Source organism: Ceratotherium simum, chromosome 1 (genome assembly GCF_057802395.1).
Source record: "Ceratotherium simum simum isolate JZ-2026a chromosome 1, ASM5780239v1, whole genome shotgun sequence".
In the NCBI taxonomy this organism is placed as follows: Eukaryota; Metazoa; Chordata; class Mammalia; order Perissodactyla; family Rhinocerotidae; genus Ceratotherium; species Ceratotherium simum.
The window spans coordinates 4,573,845-4,591,810 of record NC_141900.1 but is presented as its reverse complement, the minus strand read 5'-3'; the positions used below and the strand labels follow the sequence as shown (position 1 = coordinate 4,591,810).

Genomic DNA, 17,966 nt, shown 5'->3' with positions numbered 1-17,966 from the left:
ACGCCAAGAAATAAAGTGGATTGTAATGTATAACCACCACATGTACTATACAAAGCAACAGTAGACTCACCTCATCTCTGCCACGATATCTTTGTTGAGGTCTTTTAGCACAAGAGATATTTTGTTCTCAGAATTTTCCTTTAGTAAAAAGAAGAATGTTTTCAAAAGCTGTGCCATGAAATCCACTATGTCTCTTGGAGGGAGAATTATTCTCTTACCATTTTCTGACTGTGTATGGTTCAAAGTGAAGTTAATGAAATTTATTATTTGAAGGTCAGTATCACTTAAATTCAAGGCTGCTTCTTGAGAACTCCCAGCTAAGTTATTGATTGAATTAATTAGGAAGCTTTCAAAAAGCAACTGAACAACTGAGAAATTAGTTAGCTGTTCTTGGTTTAGCAGATGAGTTAGAAGGGCAACATCAAAATTTCCTTTTCTAGAAATGTTTTTGAGATAATCCAAAAAGGTAGCAATATCTTTAGTCAACAAAACATCATCAATTGAACTCTCATTGGCCATAAGAAGAAATAAGGTTTGTATCATTCTGGAGTATTCTTCATTTGCATGTTTATGAAGCCAGTTTTTTGCGACCAATAAAAGATCTTCAATAATTTCTAATGCCTTCAACGATGATGAACCCAGGCTTTCCAAAAAATGGGCAAGTTGCAAAGTTATGTTTTGAAGAGCCACTGAATTGATAATTTGAATTTCTTTGTTAACTTCAGAGAACAGGGGTCTGATATTAAAGTCATGGGTTAGATCTTTCATGGTTTGTTCAAATTCAAGCCATCGTTCTTCAAAGTTGTAAGCTGTTTCACTTTTTTTAATAAAACTTGATAGCATTTCTAAACTACTACCTGTGAGGTTTGCATTCAGAAATGTCACGAATGGAGAGACTAGAGAATGAGTGCTATTTTCCAGGCTCTGATCCCTAGAAAGTGAGTTTATTATCCTTTCCAAATTTAAGGAAATATTATTTCGAACAGGTGCCTCTATGCCTTCATTAATATTAAGAATCTTGTTTAAACTAGCTAGTTTATCAAGAATGTTTTCATCTGATGTAACTTTTGTAAAGTTGACATTTTTTAATTTTTTTATGATTTGCAAAGCAACTTGCTTTATGGGACCACCAGGACAAATTTCAGAGACAATGTCATTGCTTTGATTTCCAGAAGACAGGACAAAAGGTAACACCTTATTCCAAAATTCTTGCACAGTTTTCACAAGCGAAGTTTTAACATGGAAAACTTCAGACACCTCTAGAAGAATGGAATTCCAGTCCACTAATTCATGAACTACACAGACCACTTTCCTAGTTATTTCCGTCTGTGAGCTTTCATTTGAACATTGTAAAACTTCAGATGGGGGAGACAGGTGGAGGTGGTCAAGTATACTGGCCACTTTGCTGTAAAAGGAAGAAGACATGAGCTCCTGGGCATTACAGGCTGCTAACTTTGGATTGTGCTGAAATCCAGACGCAGTGTGATTCCAGCACCAAACCACAGGAAGGCAAGTTAAAGCCTCTGAAAGAATATCTGGTTTTTCTGATATTAATTCAATTGTGTCCAAAAGAGTTTTTATCACAACAGCAAAGTCTTCCTTGGTGACATTTGAAATGCTTATACCATGAAAGAATGTGAAGTTATAGACATCCTTGAGGGCTTCTGTGATGTTTTTGTCAACTAGTCTCTTCAGGAGTCTTGCAGCATGAGGAAGCGCGTAGTACGTATCTACCACAGCATTAACATCATCTTTAGGAAATAGGTGTGAGAGCTTCAGCAGATGATTCACATTCCAAGAATGTGAGCTGTCTACAAATTTCTCCATCAAGCCAACAAGCACGTTGACCTCCAAATTGCCAGTACCTGATCTACTGATATTCTTAAAGAAATCCACTAGGCTTTCACTAATTTGTTCAAGTTGACCTACTAGCAGGTCTATATCTGTCTTCTTGAGAGTGCGCAGGAGAGAAGTTACCTTCTTTAAAACCTGAATATTACCTGGATCTTGTAGAATATTGTGATAAACTGAGGGCATTAGGGAGTTGAACACATCCCTAACCAGTTGAATACCAAGACCCACAGCTTTGGTTATTTCATGTGGAGTTATTTTTGATGAATTTTGGAGATCATGAGATAAATCGAAGGCAAGGTAACTAGCCAAATGATAAAATGAATTGCCTAAACTGTTTGTATCTTCTTCTTTTGGACTGATAGCAAATATATTTAACAACTTTTCAGTTTTAGAAGAGGAGTTATTTTCCAGGACGTTAGCAGAAATATCTTTCATAAGTTTTTGAATTTCTTTCCCCAGAGCTACTAAATGCAGCCAAATATTTTGAAATTGGCTAGGAATTTCATCTAACATTTCTATGGGTCTTAGAATTAATTCAGTAAAATGTTTCCAATTGGACTGAGATGCAAAATCAAAGTCTCTTGTTAAGTTATTGATAATCATCCTTATTTGGTTTGTGGAGTCATTTAAAGGAGTTAATAAAATCTGGAATTTTGGTATCTTTTCCTTTTCAAAGACTGCAGTAAGTATAACATTGAGAAAGTCAGTTACATTTTTCAAGTTAATATTCACACAATTTATATTTGACTTATTCAGTGAACAATGTTGTTCCTTGATATTTAACATCCAAGTAACAAGCTTCAACGTAGAGTTAATTTTGTTTTCCACATCTTCGAAACTCCTCAAAATTCCCTGAAGATGGCCTTGTGAAAAACTAGAATTATACATCATGTACAGACGGTTTATAATGTCTACCCATGCAATGCATCGTTTCAGTCTGCTAATTGTGTCCTCAGAGGAAAATGTGGAATTTAACATGGCCAGAATACGTAATGGCCTCTGTGAAGTGTTTACATATAATAAGCTGTCTTCCAAAATAAACTCGGTAACATTTTGAAAAATATCAGCACAGGACAGTAAATCTTGGTCGTGTGACACATTTCTAAGAAATAACATTGTTTCTCTTAACTTTGTGATGACACTTTCAAACTTTACTCCATAATTTGTGAGGTTATTTGAAAGTAAGTGATTTATCAAATGTACATTTCTATCTATATATTCTGAGGAATTGCTTAATTCAATGAAAACATCAAACAGAGAATATAAAAACTCTCTGCTTGCATTTGTGTTTAATGGAAATGCCTTTAGCTGATGCAGGGCGGTTTCCATGGTGAAAAGGGATTTTTCTATTTGGTCTGGGTTAAGTGACTTTACTCTAACTAACACATCACCTAATGCTACCCAGAGGTTCCTGAGATTCAGAAAATCATCCCAATCATGGAAGCCATCTGCTTGAGTTACATTTTTAAACAAACTTAATATGAGTCTAGCCGGGCGATGGGTGGGAAATACTCCCTGGCAGCTTTTAGAAATTTTCACATCACTTTCCAATTCATCCAAAAGCTGAGTGACACCAACATGAAGAGGAGTGAAAACATTCACGTCAAACTTGAATATTTGAGATATGCTTCCCCAGATTTCAGTCCACATTTGAAGCCATGAAATGGTACAGTGAACAGCCATAAACTCATTGAACACATTGCCATTTGTGGAGAAATTTGAAAGAGTTTGTGCCCATGGAAGAATAAACAAAGACCCACCATCTATGGAATAATTGACATAAGAAATGTTTTTGTTATCCAATGCAAAGCATTCATTACCCAGCAGGGCTTCTACTGATTCATTGAAGAGTTGGCTTATATATTGAAATAAAGAAATACGAAAATCTCCATCTACTATGAGCAGCCGTTTGAGACCAGTCAAAGCAGCGTAGATCACTTCCAATTCTGGGCCTTCTGTAGACATCAGAGATTGGGCTTGAATCTCCAAAAAGTTAAAAATTGAAAGCAATTGCTGACAATAAGATACATCAGAAATTCCCTCAAGAACCCGTGTTGTCTCATATAAAAATGCAAAAGCTTTACTGATGTTTTGGAAATTAAATTGCTTTATGATATCCAAAATGTGTTCTGAGAGTTGTGTAAGGAAAGATAGCAAAGACTGTCTAGTCTGAATGCTCAAGAATTTATAAATATGTTGGTAAAACGAAGAATAAATCTGAAGAAGTAAAGCTGAATCTTTGTCTTTGAAGACATTTAGATATATATAAGTCAAAATTTCATCAATTTCTTGTTTTTGAGATTCAGAAAGGGCTGAGAAAAGATGGGATGCATTCCTTATAGCATAGACTGTGTCCAGAGCTTCTGAGACTTCTTCCTGCCTCAGAAATCCAAATTCATAGAGACTATTTATTACAGTTTCACTTAAATGTACAAAATCCATTTTCACAGCTGGTGATTTAGGCCAATCTGAATGGAACAACTGGGAAAAGTTAAAGCTTTTACTAAGAAGCATCTCATCCTCTGGAACAGAAAAATTTAAAAGTGTAGACAAGGTTTCTAATTTAGCTCTTTCTCCTTCTGAAATGCCATACATCCACAATTCCAGTAGCTTGGGGTTAATTTCAAAAAGTATTAATTCCATAAATCTCAAAATATTTCTTGATTCTTTCCTTATCCGGAGAGTTCCAAGAGTTTGTATTTTTTCACTCACTTCTTTGCCAAATTCCAAAGATTTCTGAACATCAATAGCAGATAAATCCCTTTCTAAACTTTTTAAATGATTTATCCACAAATGACTTGTATTCAGAATAGTCTCAGTGAGAGATGGGAGGTTATCGAATTTGGGAACACCAAATGAATTGAAAAGATTAGGCAATAATAATTTCTCCAAAAAACCCACAAATGATAAAAGAAAGTCCATTTGCTCGTCCTCAAGGGTATGCAACTTCTTTTCCATCATTAGAAGTTTCTTTGTGGAATTTAAGACCCTACAATAATAACGGAATTGCTTTAGTATCAAAATAAATAAATAAATAAATTCAAGACAAATTCAATTTATTAAATTTTCAAGATAATACATTAGACCTACTTAAAGTAAGACATAAATGAAATATTTACTAGACAATATATTTCCCAATAGGAATTAAATGAATGTGAGCATTTGGAAGTGTTTTAGAAATCCACAATGCAGATGCATACAATCTGCTTTCTGCACCAAAAACAAGGCAATTTAAACCACTTTACTGTGTGAGTCTATATGTCTGATTGTTAAAGACTAGTTTGCTAAATATGCCAGAAGAATTTTACAATTCAATTCCTTGTTATGTCTCAGAAAGTCTTGGTGGTAGAGGTTGTCCAAATGGCTGGACGCATCAGAAACTGCCGCTGTATGGTTTAAAGACAACTGTTGGGATTTTCCATTCTAGAAGGCAATTCCTGTGCCCTTTCAGCAATGCTATATTTCTCACTATTAGAAACTCATTATTTGAGATGGTGTGCTTTCCCTCCAGGTGTTAATTTTTAAAATACAAAGAGTTCTCAAAGGAGTAACTTGGGGGTAAGGACAAGTCCACACCTGCAATGAAGTTACTCACTTCCACTAACTCAGGAGCTACAAGTCTACTTTTGAAATCCTCGGGCCACGTGTGTTTCAGACTTTGGAAAGGTAACATGGTGAATGCATCAAATACGTATTAATGTTTCCCCCACCAGTGGGGACTGGGCAGCTCCCCTGTCAACTCAATAGCCCTTCTGCAGTGAAACCTGAGAATGGGCTCCATGTGTGGGGTCAACAAACTCATTAACACTTAAGTCTGCAGAATGAGTTGTGATGCCAAAAAGGAAAGCTTCAATTTTCAGACTTTTTAAGATTTCAGAATTGTGGATAAGGGATTTTGACCTGTACTGGCTATTAATCCCTTAAAGAGTGAATTACTTTCTAAACATCTTTAACTCTGTAATCCTGTTTTGTAACACACTGTCTGGCATGGGATAGATACAGGACGGATCAAATGTAGGAATGTTGTTTTCCACTCACATAGCTGGGATCTGAGAGAAGAAAAAAATGCAGGCTCAATTTAGTGTATTGTTATTTGTAGGACAGAGAGTAGCTACTTTGAGTCATGAAACATCAAAAACATTTCATGGGAAAAATTCCCATCAGGAAAAAGAAAGCTCACCTATTAGGAATTCAGTGTGAATCTTGCTCAAATCCAGCCCTGCACAGAAATATATGCACAACTACTACGCAACTAACAGTGTATTGACAGAGTAGAAGACAAAACTATCGTGTTTTGTATTGGGATCGGAGGGGTCACGGAGAAGTAATAGTAATAGTAACAGCTGAAGTAGAACCAGTACTACTAGGAGTAATGTAGCCACACTTTTTTACATCACTTTACAGTTTATAAAGCGTTTTCACAACTACAATCTCAGTTCATTCCTACAACAGCCTTTTGAGTACACATCGTTATTTTCATTTCATGGAAACAGAAACATTTTGGAATATTATTTTTAATTAGCAGATTCACACTGCTATTATATTTCAGGAACAGGACATGGCCCAAGCTTTCTCATTTCAAGCTCAGCTTTCTTAATATTAATTGTATTTATTGTCTATTCTTATTTATGCATGCATGCATTCATTCATTACGTCAAAATCTAGTTATCTAGCATCTATCATGAAAGATACTATGCCAGTTGCTATGGGTCTACAAATACAAAATCAAACATGCCCTGGGAGCATACATAGACTAGCTTTGTTGCTTTCTTTCTAGAGCTATTAAATATTTGAGATTTTCAGCAAAGTGAGGTATCATAAATTCAACATGAGCAAGGGACTGATTCTCCAGAAGGTACACCCCATTCTCTTTCTCCTGTGTACACTAATACCTGAGCTTAAAAAGTTTCCCCAGATATGATGAATCTCAGGTCTAGATAATGTTGCAGACTGGGTCTTAAACTTTGGTGTGCACCAGAACCACCTGTAGAATTTCTTAAGTCTATAGAACCTGGGTCCTATACGTGGACAAGATTTAGCATGTCTGGGGCAAAGTTCAGGCATTTGTATTTTTACTAAACTTCCCGGATAGGTTGGAACCATTCCCAAATTTGAGAGCTACTGCTCTAATGCCAAGCTTTTGTCCCACCATGTCACAACACACCCTACAAAAAATACAGTATGCTTTAAAACTATACACAATATCTACAATTATCCATAAAAATTTCCATTTCAATACATGTGCTGAAGCAGCAGAGCGGTATATAATCTGGCAGATTTAGTTCCAAAGATCATTTCTCTCCCCAAAATCTCTAGAACTACTGGAATCTTCAATCATGGATTCCATGTCTAAACTCTTAAGTAGACTAGACTATTTTTCAAAAAAAGATTTTATTTTTGGAGTATCATCTATTATAAACCATGCTTTTGAAGGAAAATCTTATTACTATAATCTGTATTTCCTTTCAAAATCCATGGAAACATGAGTCATACATTCTACGAAACAAATATTTATTGAGCACCTAATACGAAATATTGTACCAATAGCTAAATCAGGATCTCACATTTTAAAGCAAGCGTATCCTAAAATTGGGTTTTGCTTATCTTCAGATAATAGTTAAATCAAGACCAGGAAGTTGAATTCCAAAAACTTACCTGGATATGGAAGCTATTGGAGACTTGAGTAAGTTATTAAAAAATGCAAAATAATTCTCACTGATGATTTTCCAATCCATATTTTCTTCATAACAAGGAGAGTCCTCAGAGAAAGCTAAATAGAAATGTATTTCATATATTGATTTCAAGTTGGGAATAACAGTCAAATATAGTAAAATGAAAAATGCTATAGTGGTTCAGTTAATATGGCAGAAAATATAACAGAAGAGGATTATTAATCCTTCTGATGCGACCTCCACTTCTGGCCAGGATGAAGTACCACTAGCCATTGAGCAACGTAGGACAGTGATCCATGAAAGACAGAAAACAATCAAAGTGAGATCTATAATTATCCCACTTGCCAGCTTAAGAGAGTGTCCAGGCCCTGACTCAGGAAGGAGGAACTGAGCTGGAGTTGGTGGACATCCTGAGTTGAGGGGATGAGGTTTAGAGTCTAAAAGACAGCAGAGTACACAGGACAGAGACCAGAAAGGTGAGAGAGGCACAGCGGGGGCATCTGCTGGAGACCTCCTTCAAGTGTTCAGCTGAGGACTAACCAAATCATGCACGTGAAGAAGCTACCTGAGTCCAAGGAAAGATCCCCCCAAAAGGATTAAAGACAAGTGCCCAGTCAATGCACAGGGCCAGGAACATTTCCCCTAGCCAGACTGGAATGATCCATGACTCATTAGACATTGAGGAGAAGATGCAAATGGTTTTGCATCAGTAGTGGGGAATACTTACAACTACGCTGAACACTGCTCCAGTCCTGCCTAACAAAGCTTAAAGGCAGTACCCTAAAGGATCAAACTGTTTTCAAGAACATAGGAAAACAAAATAACAAGCACAAAACAAGGCTAAAGTCATAATACTTGGCATCTAATCAAAAACTACAAGGTACACAAAGAAGCAGGAAAATGTGACCCACATTTAGGAGAAAAAATAATCAATAAAAACTGACCCAGAATGGACAGAACTCAGGTAGAAGTAGCAGAGAAAAGCATTAATCACATAAAATTGTCTATACTGTTTAGTTTATATTATATGGTTTTAATACCCCAATTAAAAGGCAAAAGTTGTCAGATTGGCTAAAACAAGACCCAACTATATGCTGCATATAAGAAATGCACTTGAAATAAAAGATATAAGCTAAAAGTAAAGAGATGGAAAAGAAATACCACCCTAACACTAATTGAAAGAAAGCTATCAGATGAAGTAGATTTCAGAGGATATTATCATTATAATTTCATAATGATAAAGGCATCAATTAATCAAGAATACATAACAATTCTAAATGTTCATGCATATTATAACAGAGCTTCCAAACACATGAGATAAAAACTGATAGAAAACACAAGCAGAAACAGACAAAGCCACAATTACAGCTGGAGATTTCAATACCCCTCTCCCTATAATTGATAGAACAGGAAAACAAAATATCAGTAAGGATATAGATTTGTATGACTCTATCAAACTTGATCTAATTGACGTTTATAGAACACCCCACCCAACAACAACATAGTACACATTCTTCTCAGGTGTACATGGAACACTTACCAAGGTAGATCATATTCTAGGCCGTAAAACAATCTCAACAAATTTAACAGGATTAAAGTCATACAAAGAATTATTTCTAATTAAATTAGAAATCAATAATAGAAATGTATCTAGAAAATCCCAAACATTTGGAAACTAAATAACACACTTTTAAATAACTCATAGATCAAAAGATAAATGAAAAGGTAAATTAAAAAGTACTTTAAGGGCCAGCCCTGGTGGCCTAGTGGTTAATTTCAGCATGCTCCGCTTCAGTGGCTGGGGTTCGGTTCCCAGGCATGCACCTACACCACTCGTCTGTTGGTGGCCATGCTGTGGAGGTGGCTCACATACAAAAAAAAAGAGGAGATTGGCAGCAGACACTAGCTCAGGGCAAATCTTCCTCAACAACAACAAAAAAAAATTACTTTAAAACTGAATGAAAATGAAAGCACAATATGCCAATATTTGTGGGATGCTACTGAAAAAAGTACTTAGGGAGAAATGCATACCATTAAACACCTACATTAGAACAGAACAAAAGTCTCAAATTTATGACCTCAACTTCCATGTTAAGAAACTGGAAATGAAGAGTCAGTTAAACACAAAGTAAGTAGAAGAAAGAAAATAATAAAGATCAAAGAGGAAACTAAGGAAACAGAACAAAGAAAAACATTAGAAAAAAATTAGCAAAACCAAAGGCTACTTCTTTGAGATCAATAGCGCTGATAAACCTCTAAGCAAAGTGATCAAGAAAAAAGAAAGGCACAAACTACTGAAAACAAGTATGAGAGAGGTGATATTACTACAGACTCTATAATATTAGGAGAATAATAAAGGAATATTATGAAAACATTATGACACTAAATTGGACAATTTAGGTGAAAGAAATTGGACAATCTAGGTGAAATTCCTTGAAAGACACGATCCACCAAAGCTCACTCAGGAAGAAATAGATAATCTGAGTAGCCCTATATCTATTAAAGAAATTGAATTTGTAGTTAAAAATCTTCCCACAAAGAAAACTAAAGTCCCAGATGGCTTCACGTGAATTCTACCAAATGTTTAAGGAAGAAATAATATCAATTCTACACAAATTCTTTCAGAAAATTGAACAAGAGAGAATACTTCTCAACCCATTCTATGAGGCCAGGATTACCCTGATAACGAAACAAGAAAAAGATATTAAAAGGAAAGAAAACTACAGTCCAATATCCCTCATAGCACAAATGCAAAATGTTGAACAAAATTTTAGTAAGTTGAATCCAATAATATATGAAAAAGTAATATATCTTACCAAGTGGGGTTTATCCCAGTTATGCAAAGTTGGTTTAACATTCAATATAACATAAAATAGCAATCAATGGCATCAAATTCATAGATTCAATAGCATCAAAAATATTAAATTCTTAGGGATAAATCTGACAAAAGATATGAAAGACTTCTACAATGAAAATTACAGGAAATTGCTAAGAAAAAATAAGACAAATCGATGGAGAGATATACTATGTTCTTGAGTCAGAAGATTCAATATGGTAAAAAGTCATTCTCCCTAAATTTATCCTCTTTTTGCTGAGGAAGACTGGCCCTGAGCTAACATCCGTGCTGATCTTCCTCCACTTTATGTGGGATGCCACCACAGCATGGCCTTACAAGTGGTGTGTCGGTGCACGCCCGGGATCCGAACCCAGGCCGCCAGCAATGGAGCATGCACACTTAACTGCTACGCCATGGGACCGGCCCCTAAAACTTTTTTTTTTTTTAGTTTTTTGTGTATTGCAGTAACAATGGTTTATAACATTGTATAAATTTCAGGTGTACATCATTATACTTCTATTTCTGCATAGATTACATCATGTTCACCACCAAAATACTAATTACAACCCATCACCACACACATGTGCTGAATTATCCCTTTTGCCCTCCTCCCTCCCCCCTTCCCCTCTGGTAACCACCAATCCAATTTCTGCCTCTATGTGTTTGTTTATTGTTGTTGTTATCTACTACTTAATGAAGGAAATCATACGGTATTTGACCTTCTCCCTCTGACTTATTTCACTTTTCATAATACCCTCAATGTCCATCCATGTTGTCACAAATGGCTGGATTTCATCATTTCTTATGGCTGAGTAGTATTCCATTGTGTATATATACCACAGCTTCTTTATCCATTCATCCCTTGATGGGCACTTAGGCTGCTTCCAAGTCTTGGCTATTGTGAATAACACTGCAATGAACACAGAGGTGCATGTATCTTTACGCATTGGTGTTTTCAAGTTCTTTGGATAAATACCCAGCAGTGGAATAGCTGGATCATATGGGAGTTCTATCCTTGATTTTTCGAGGAATCTCCATACTGTTTTCCATAGTGGCTGCACCAGTTTGCACTCCCACAAGCAGTGTATGAGAGTTCCCTTCTCTCCACATCCTCTCCAACACATGTTGTTTCCTGTCTTGTTAATTATAGCCATTCTGACGGGCGTGAGGTGATATCTCATTGTAGTTTCGATTTGCATTTCCCTGATAGTTAATGATTTTGAACATCTTTTCATGTGTCTGTTGGCCATCTGTATATCTTCTTTGGAGAAATGTCTGTTCAGGTCTTTTGCCCATTTTCTAATTGGATTGTTAGTTTGTTGTTGTTGAGATGCATGAGTTCTTTATATATTTTGGAGATTAAGCCCTTATCAGATGTATGGTTTGCAAATATCTTCTCCCAATTGTTAGGTTGTCTTTTCGTTTTGTTGATGGTTTCCTTTGCTGTGCAGAAGATTTTAGTTTGATGTCGTCCAATTTGTTTATTTTTTCTATTGTTTCTCTTGCCCGGTCAGACATGGTGCTAGAAAATATGTTGCTAAGACCGATGTCGAAGAGCGTACTGCCTATGTTTTCTTCTAGAAGTTTCATAGTTTCACGTCTTACATTCAAGTCTTTAATTCATTTGGAGTTAATTTTTGTGTATGGTGTAAGGCAAGGGTCTATTTTCGTTTTTTTGCATGTAGCTATCCAGTTTTCCCAACACCATTTGTTGAAGAGACTTTGTTTTCTCCATTTTATGTTCTTGACTCCTTTGTCAAAGATTAGCTATCCATAGATGTGTGGGTTTATTTCTGGGCTTTCGATTCTGTTCCATTGATCTGTGTGTCTGTTTTTGTGCCAGTACCATGCTGTTTTGGTTACTATAGCTTTGCAGTATATTTTGAAATCAGGGAGTGTGATACCTCCAGCTTTGTTCTTTTTTCTCAGGATTCCTTTAGCTATTCGGGGTCTTTTGTTGTTCCATATAAATTTTAGGATTCTTTGTTCTATTTCTGTGAAAAATGTTGTTGGAACTTTGATAGGGATTGCATTGAATCTATAGATTGCTTTAGGAAGTATGGACATCCTAACTATGTTAATTCTTCCAATCCAAGAGCACGGAATATCTTTCCATTTCTTTGTGTCTTCTTCAATATCTTTCAGCAATGTTTTACAGTTTTCAGTGTACAGATCTTTCACCTCTTTGGTTAAGTTTATTCCTAGCTTTTTTATTCTTTTTGTTGTAACTGGGATTGTATTCTTAATTTCTCTTTCTGCTACTTCATTGTTAGTGTATAGAAATGCAACTGATTTTTGTATGTTGATTTTGTATCCTGCAACTTTATGGTATTTGTTTATTACTTCTAAAAGTTTTCTGGTGGATTCTTTAGGGTTTTCTATATATAAAATCATGTCATCTGCAAATAGTGACAGTTTCACTTCTTCCTTTCCAATTTGGATCCCTTTTATTTCTTTCTCTTGCCTGATTGCTCTGGCTAGGACTTCCAGTACTATGTTAAATAGGAGTGGTGACAGTGGGCATCCTTGTCTGGTTCCTGCTCTTAGAGGGATAGCTTTCAGTTTTTCACCACTGAGGATGATATTAGCTGTGGGTTTGTCATATATGGCCTTTATTATGTTGAGGTACTTTCCTTCTATACCCATTTTATTCAGAGTTTTTATCATAAATGGATGCTGTATCTTGTCAAATGCTTTCTCTGCCTCTATTGAGATGATCGTGTGATTTTTATTCTTCATTTTATTAATGTGGTGTGTTACGTTGATTGATTTGCGAATGTTGAACCATCCTTGCATACCTGGAATAAATCCCACTTGATCATGGTGTATAATCTTTTTAACGTATTGTTGTATGTGATTTGCTAGTATTTTGTTGAGAATTTTTGCGTCAATGTTCATCGGTGATATTGGCCTGTAATTTTCTCTTTTTGTGCTGTCCATGTCTGGTTTTGGTATCAGGGTAATGTTGGCTTCGTAGAATGAGTTAGGGAGCTTCCCCCACTCCTCAATTTTTTGGAACAGTTTGAGAAGGATGGGTATTAAGTCTTCTTTGAATGTTTGGTAGAATTCACCAGGGAAGCCGTCTGGTCCTGGACTTTTATTTTTGGGGAGGTTTTTGATTACTGTTTCGATCTCCTTACTGGTGATTGGTCTAGTCAAATTCTCTACTTCTTCTTGATCCAGTTTTGGAAGGTTGTATGATTCTAAGTATTTATCCATTTCTTCCAGATTGTTGAATTGGTTGGCATATAGCTTTTCATAGTATTCTCTTATAATCTTTTGTATTTCTCAGGTGTCTGTTGTAACCTCTCCTCTTTCATTTCTGATTTTACTTATTTGTGCCTTCTCTCTTTTTTTCTTGGTGAGTCTAGCTAAAAGTTTGTCAATTTTGTTTATCTTTTCAAAGAACCAGGTCTTGGTTTTATTAATTTTTTCTATTGTTTTTTTAGTCTCTATTTCATTTATTTCTGCTCTGATTTTTACTATTTCCCTTCTACTGATTTGGGGCTTTGTTTGTTCATCTTTTTCCCGTTCCTTTAGGTGCATTGTTAGATTGTTCATTTGAGATTTTTCTTGTTTGTTGAGATAGGCCTGTATTGCTATAAACTTCCCTCTTAGAACGGCTTTTGCTGTATCCCATAAATTCTGGCATGTCGTATTTTCATTTTCATTTGTCTCCAGGTATTTTTTGATTTCTTCTTTGATTTCTTCATTGACCCAGTCGTTGTTCAGTAGCATTTTGTTTAATCTCCACGTATTTGTGGCTTTTCTGATTTTTTTCCTATAGTTGATTTCTAGTTTCATACTGTTGTGGTCAGAAAAGATGCTTGGTATTATTTCAGGCCTCTTAAATTTATGTAGGCTTGTTTTGTGGCCTAACATGTGATCAATCCTGGAGAATGTTCCATGTGCATTTGAAAAGAACATGTATTCTTTGGTTTTTGGATGGAATGCTCTGTATATATCTACTAGGTCCATCTGTTCTAGTCTGTCATTTAAGGCCAATGTTTCCTTATTGATCTTCTGTTTGGATGATCTATCCGTTGGTGTAAGTGGAGAGTTAAAGTCCCCTACTATTATTGTGTTACTGTCTATTTCTGTTTTTATGTCTGTTAATAATTGCTTTATATATTTAGGTGCACCTACATTGGGTGCGTAGATATTTACAAGTGTTATATCCTCTTGTTGGATTGTCCCCTTGATCATTATGTAATGCCCTTCTTTGTCTCTTTTTACAGTTTTTGTTTTATAGTCTATTTTATCTGAGTACTTCTACCCCAGCTTTCTTTTCATTGCCATTTGCGTGGAGTATCTTTTTCCATCCCTTCACTTTGTTTGTGAGTGTCTTTAGGTCTGAAGTGTGTCTCTTGTATGCAGTATATATATGAGTCTTGTTGTTTTATCCAATCAGCCACTCTATGCCTTTTAATTGGAGCATTTAGTCCATTGATGTCTAAAGGAGCTATTGAAAAGTATGTACTTACTGCCATTTTTTAACTTTTTGTTTTCTCAGTGTTTTAGTAGTCCTTCTCTGTTCCTTTCTCCTTCTATACAGAATTGATGGTCTCTTTAGTTTGACCTCTGTCTGAAAGCTCTACTCTTTAACTCCCCTCCTCTCTCATTTTATGTTTTTGATATCATATCTAACCGCTTTTTTGTGCATTTGTATCCATTACCCTCTTATCATGGAAATAGATAATTTTTCCTATTTGTGGTCTTCTCTTTTCCCCTTAAATCAGTCCCTTTAACATTTCTTGTAGCACCGGTTTCTTGGTGACCAACTCCTTTAATTTTTGCTTGTCTGGGAAATTTTTGATCTCTCCTTCCATTTTGAATGATAACCTTGCTGGGTAGAGTATTCTTGGCTGTAAGTTTTTTCCTTTTAGCACTTTAAATATATTGTGCCACTCTCTTCTAGCCTGTAAGGTTTCTGCTGAGAAGTCAGCTGATAGTCTTATGGGGTTTCCTTTGTATGTAACTTGACATTCTCTTGCGGCTTTTAGGATTCTCTCTTTATCTTTAATTCTGGACATTTTGATTATGATGTGTCTTGGTGTGGGCCTCTTTGGGTTTATCTTGTTTGGGGCTCTCTGTGATTCCTGTACCTGGATGTCTGTTTCCTTCCTTAGGTTAGGGAAGTTTTCATCTATTATTTCTTGAAATAGATTCTCTGCCCCTTTGTCTCGCTCTTCTCCTTCCAGGACACCTATAACACGGATGTTACTGTGCTTGATGTTGTCCCAGAGGTCCCTTAGACTGTCCTCACTCTTTTTAATTCTTTTCTCTTTTACCTGTTCAGCTTGGGTAATTTCTTCTAGTCTTTTGTCCAGCTCGCAGATCCATTCTTCTGTATCCTCTACTCTTCTTTTCGGTTCCTCTAGTGAATTTTTCATTTCCAGTATTGTATTCTTCATTTCTGATTGGTTCTTTTTTATATCTTCCATTTCTATGTTGACATTCTCACTGAGTTCATCTATTCTTCTCCCCAGATCAGTGAGCATCCTTAACACTCTTTCTTTGAACTCTCTGTCGGGTAGGTTGCTCATTTCTGTTTCACTTAATTCCTTTTCTGGGGTTTTGTCCTGTTCCCTTACTTGGAATGTATTCTTTTGCCTCCTCATTTTGCCTCTTTCCCTGTGTTTGTGTCTACGTATTAGGTAGGTCAGCTACGTCTCCTGCTCTTGGATAGGTGACCTTATATAAGTGATGCCTTAGGAGGCCTGCAGTGTGCTTCCCTCAGTTGTCAATGTTCCAGGGGTGACCCCTATGTGGGCTACGTGTGTCCTTCTGTTGTGGTCTGTTTGCTCTCCCTGTAGGCAACCAGGGAGGCCGAGTTATGCTTCTGGCCAGCTGTTGGAATGCTCAGCTGCTTGTAGTTGTTGTGGGCCCTTCAGTGTCTTTATCAGGTGTGGGGAGCCCCAGCACAGTTGGCTGTAAGTTCTAATACCACATTTGTGTTGCAGTATTTCTTTTAAGTGAGTAGGCCCCCAGCGTGGCAGGTTGTTAGGCTCAGGGTCTTACAATTGCTATAAGCCCCCAGCCTTTAGGTCTCTTGTCAGCTCTCTGAGGATTGCAGCTGGGTGGGCCTGGCCTCAGGCACGGAAGCACCCAGTTGTTTCAGGCTTTGGAAGGTGGGGCAAACCCCCGATATGGGTCTTTGAGAAGCACAAGTCTTCTGCAGCTGACAAGCCCCACCGCCCACAGGTCCACACACACAGTCAACACAGTCCTGCCCCATGTGCGCACCCCAACCTCCTGAAGTGGACCCAATCTCTCCATGGTGGGAGCCCCACACACTCTACCACCGCCCCACACTCTCCACCTGCTCCTTGTGCATGCCCTGCCCCTCTGAAGTGGGCTCAGTTGCCAGGCTGCAGAGAATCCAGTCACCAATCTATGCAGGCCCACAAGTTGCCTGAGGGCTTGTTGTTGGGGGGGCCAGTCTCTAGGGTGGGCTGCCTGCCCTGGCTGAGCTGGATTAAATCAGTGCTCTAGTGGGTGGGGCAGACCTGGGCTAGCAGACCCCAGGGAGAACTCCAATGGCATCTGTGTCAGCACGCCCCCACCATGCCACAACAATGGCCGCTGCCAATGTCCCAGTCCCTGGAGAGGTCTCACCTCTCACGGAGATGCACTCAGGGCCTATCAGGTGAGTCTCTTTTCACCAAAGCACTATGCACCTTTCTTTCTGGTGATTTTAGGTTGCTTTCTGAGATGGGTGAGTTTGCACGTGGGCCCTTTAAGAGCCGGTTTTAATTTCCTTGTGAACCAGCTTTTCTGGGGGTACTCCCCAATGTTTTAGTAGCAGGCTAAGTCAGATATTACGCCACTCGTCTCGATTGTGCTGGGCCCATAAAATGCCCCCAGCGGTGGTGCTTCCTGGCTCAGGGCCCCGTTCCTCCAGAGAGAGCTGCATAGATTGGGGCTGCTCCCAGGCGGCCGTGAGGCGCTGCGGCTTGTGAAGGCGGCGTTTTTTCTCTCCAGAAGGGAGTTTCTGCCTCTTCCACCTCAATTAGGATTGTCCTTTGTTGCAGGAGTTCCTCTTATCCAGTTTTCAGTTCTGTCTCAGGGGTAATTTTTCCACAAGTAGTTGTACATTGGCTGCATCTGCGGGAGGAGATGAGTTCAGAGTCTGCTTATGCCGCCATCTTGACTTCTCTCTGTGGCCCCTAAAATTTTTAAAACTGACCAAACCAAGTATTGGCAAGGATGTGGAGAGATTGGAACACAAGTCCATATGGTGCTGATAGGAATGTAAAATGACACAACAACTTTAAAAAGCAGTTTGTTGGTTTCTTGAAAAGTTACCCATGCACATACCTTATGATCCAGCCATTTTACTTCTAAGCATATTTCCATACAAGATTTGTACAGGAATGTTCATAGCAGCTTTATTTTCAATAACCAAAAGCAGGACACAACCCAAATGAGAATTTTGTGAATGGATAGACAAACTGTGATACCTCCATACAATGGAATATTACTCAGCAATAAAAAGAAATGAACATTCTACCACATGAATGAGGCTTAAACTAATTAATTCTAATTAATTATGCTAAATAAAAGATGTCTGACAAAAAGAGTACATACTGTATAATTCTATT

At 37.4% G+C, this 17,966-nt stretch overlaps 1 protein-coding gene across 1 annotated transcript in view; it reads right to left on the bottom strand.

Annotated features, from left to right (window-relative positions):
• ABCA13 (ATP binding cassette subfamily A member 13) overlaps positions 1–17,966 on the bottom strand; it is a 420,155-nt gene that overhangs the window by 321,382 nt on the left and 80,807 nt on the right. The window contains 2 exon segments of the mRNA XM_004438384.2: positions 71–4,843; positions 7,510–7,624. Coding sequence (XP_004438441.2) covers positions 71–4,843; positions 7,510–7,624 — 4,888 coding nt within the window.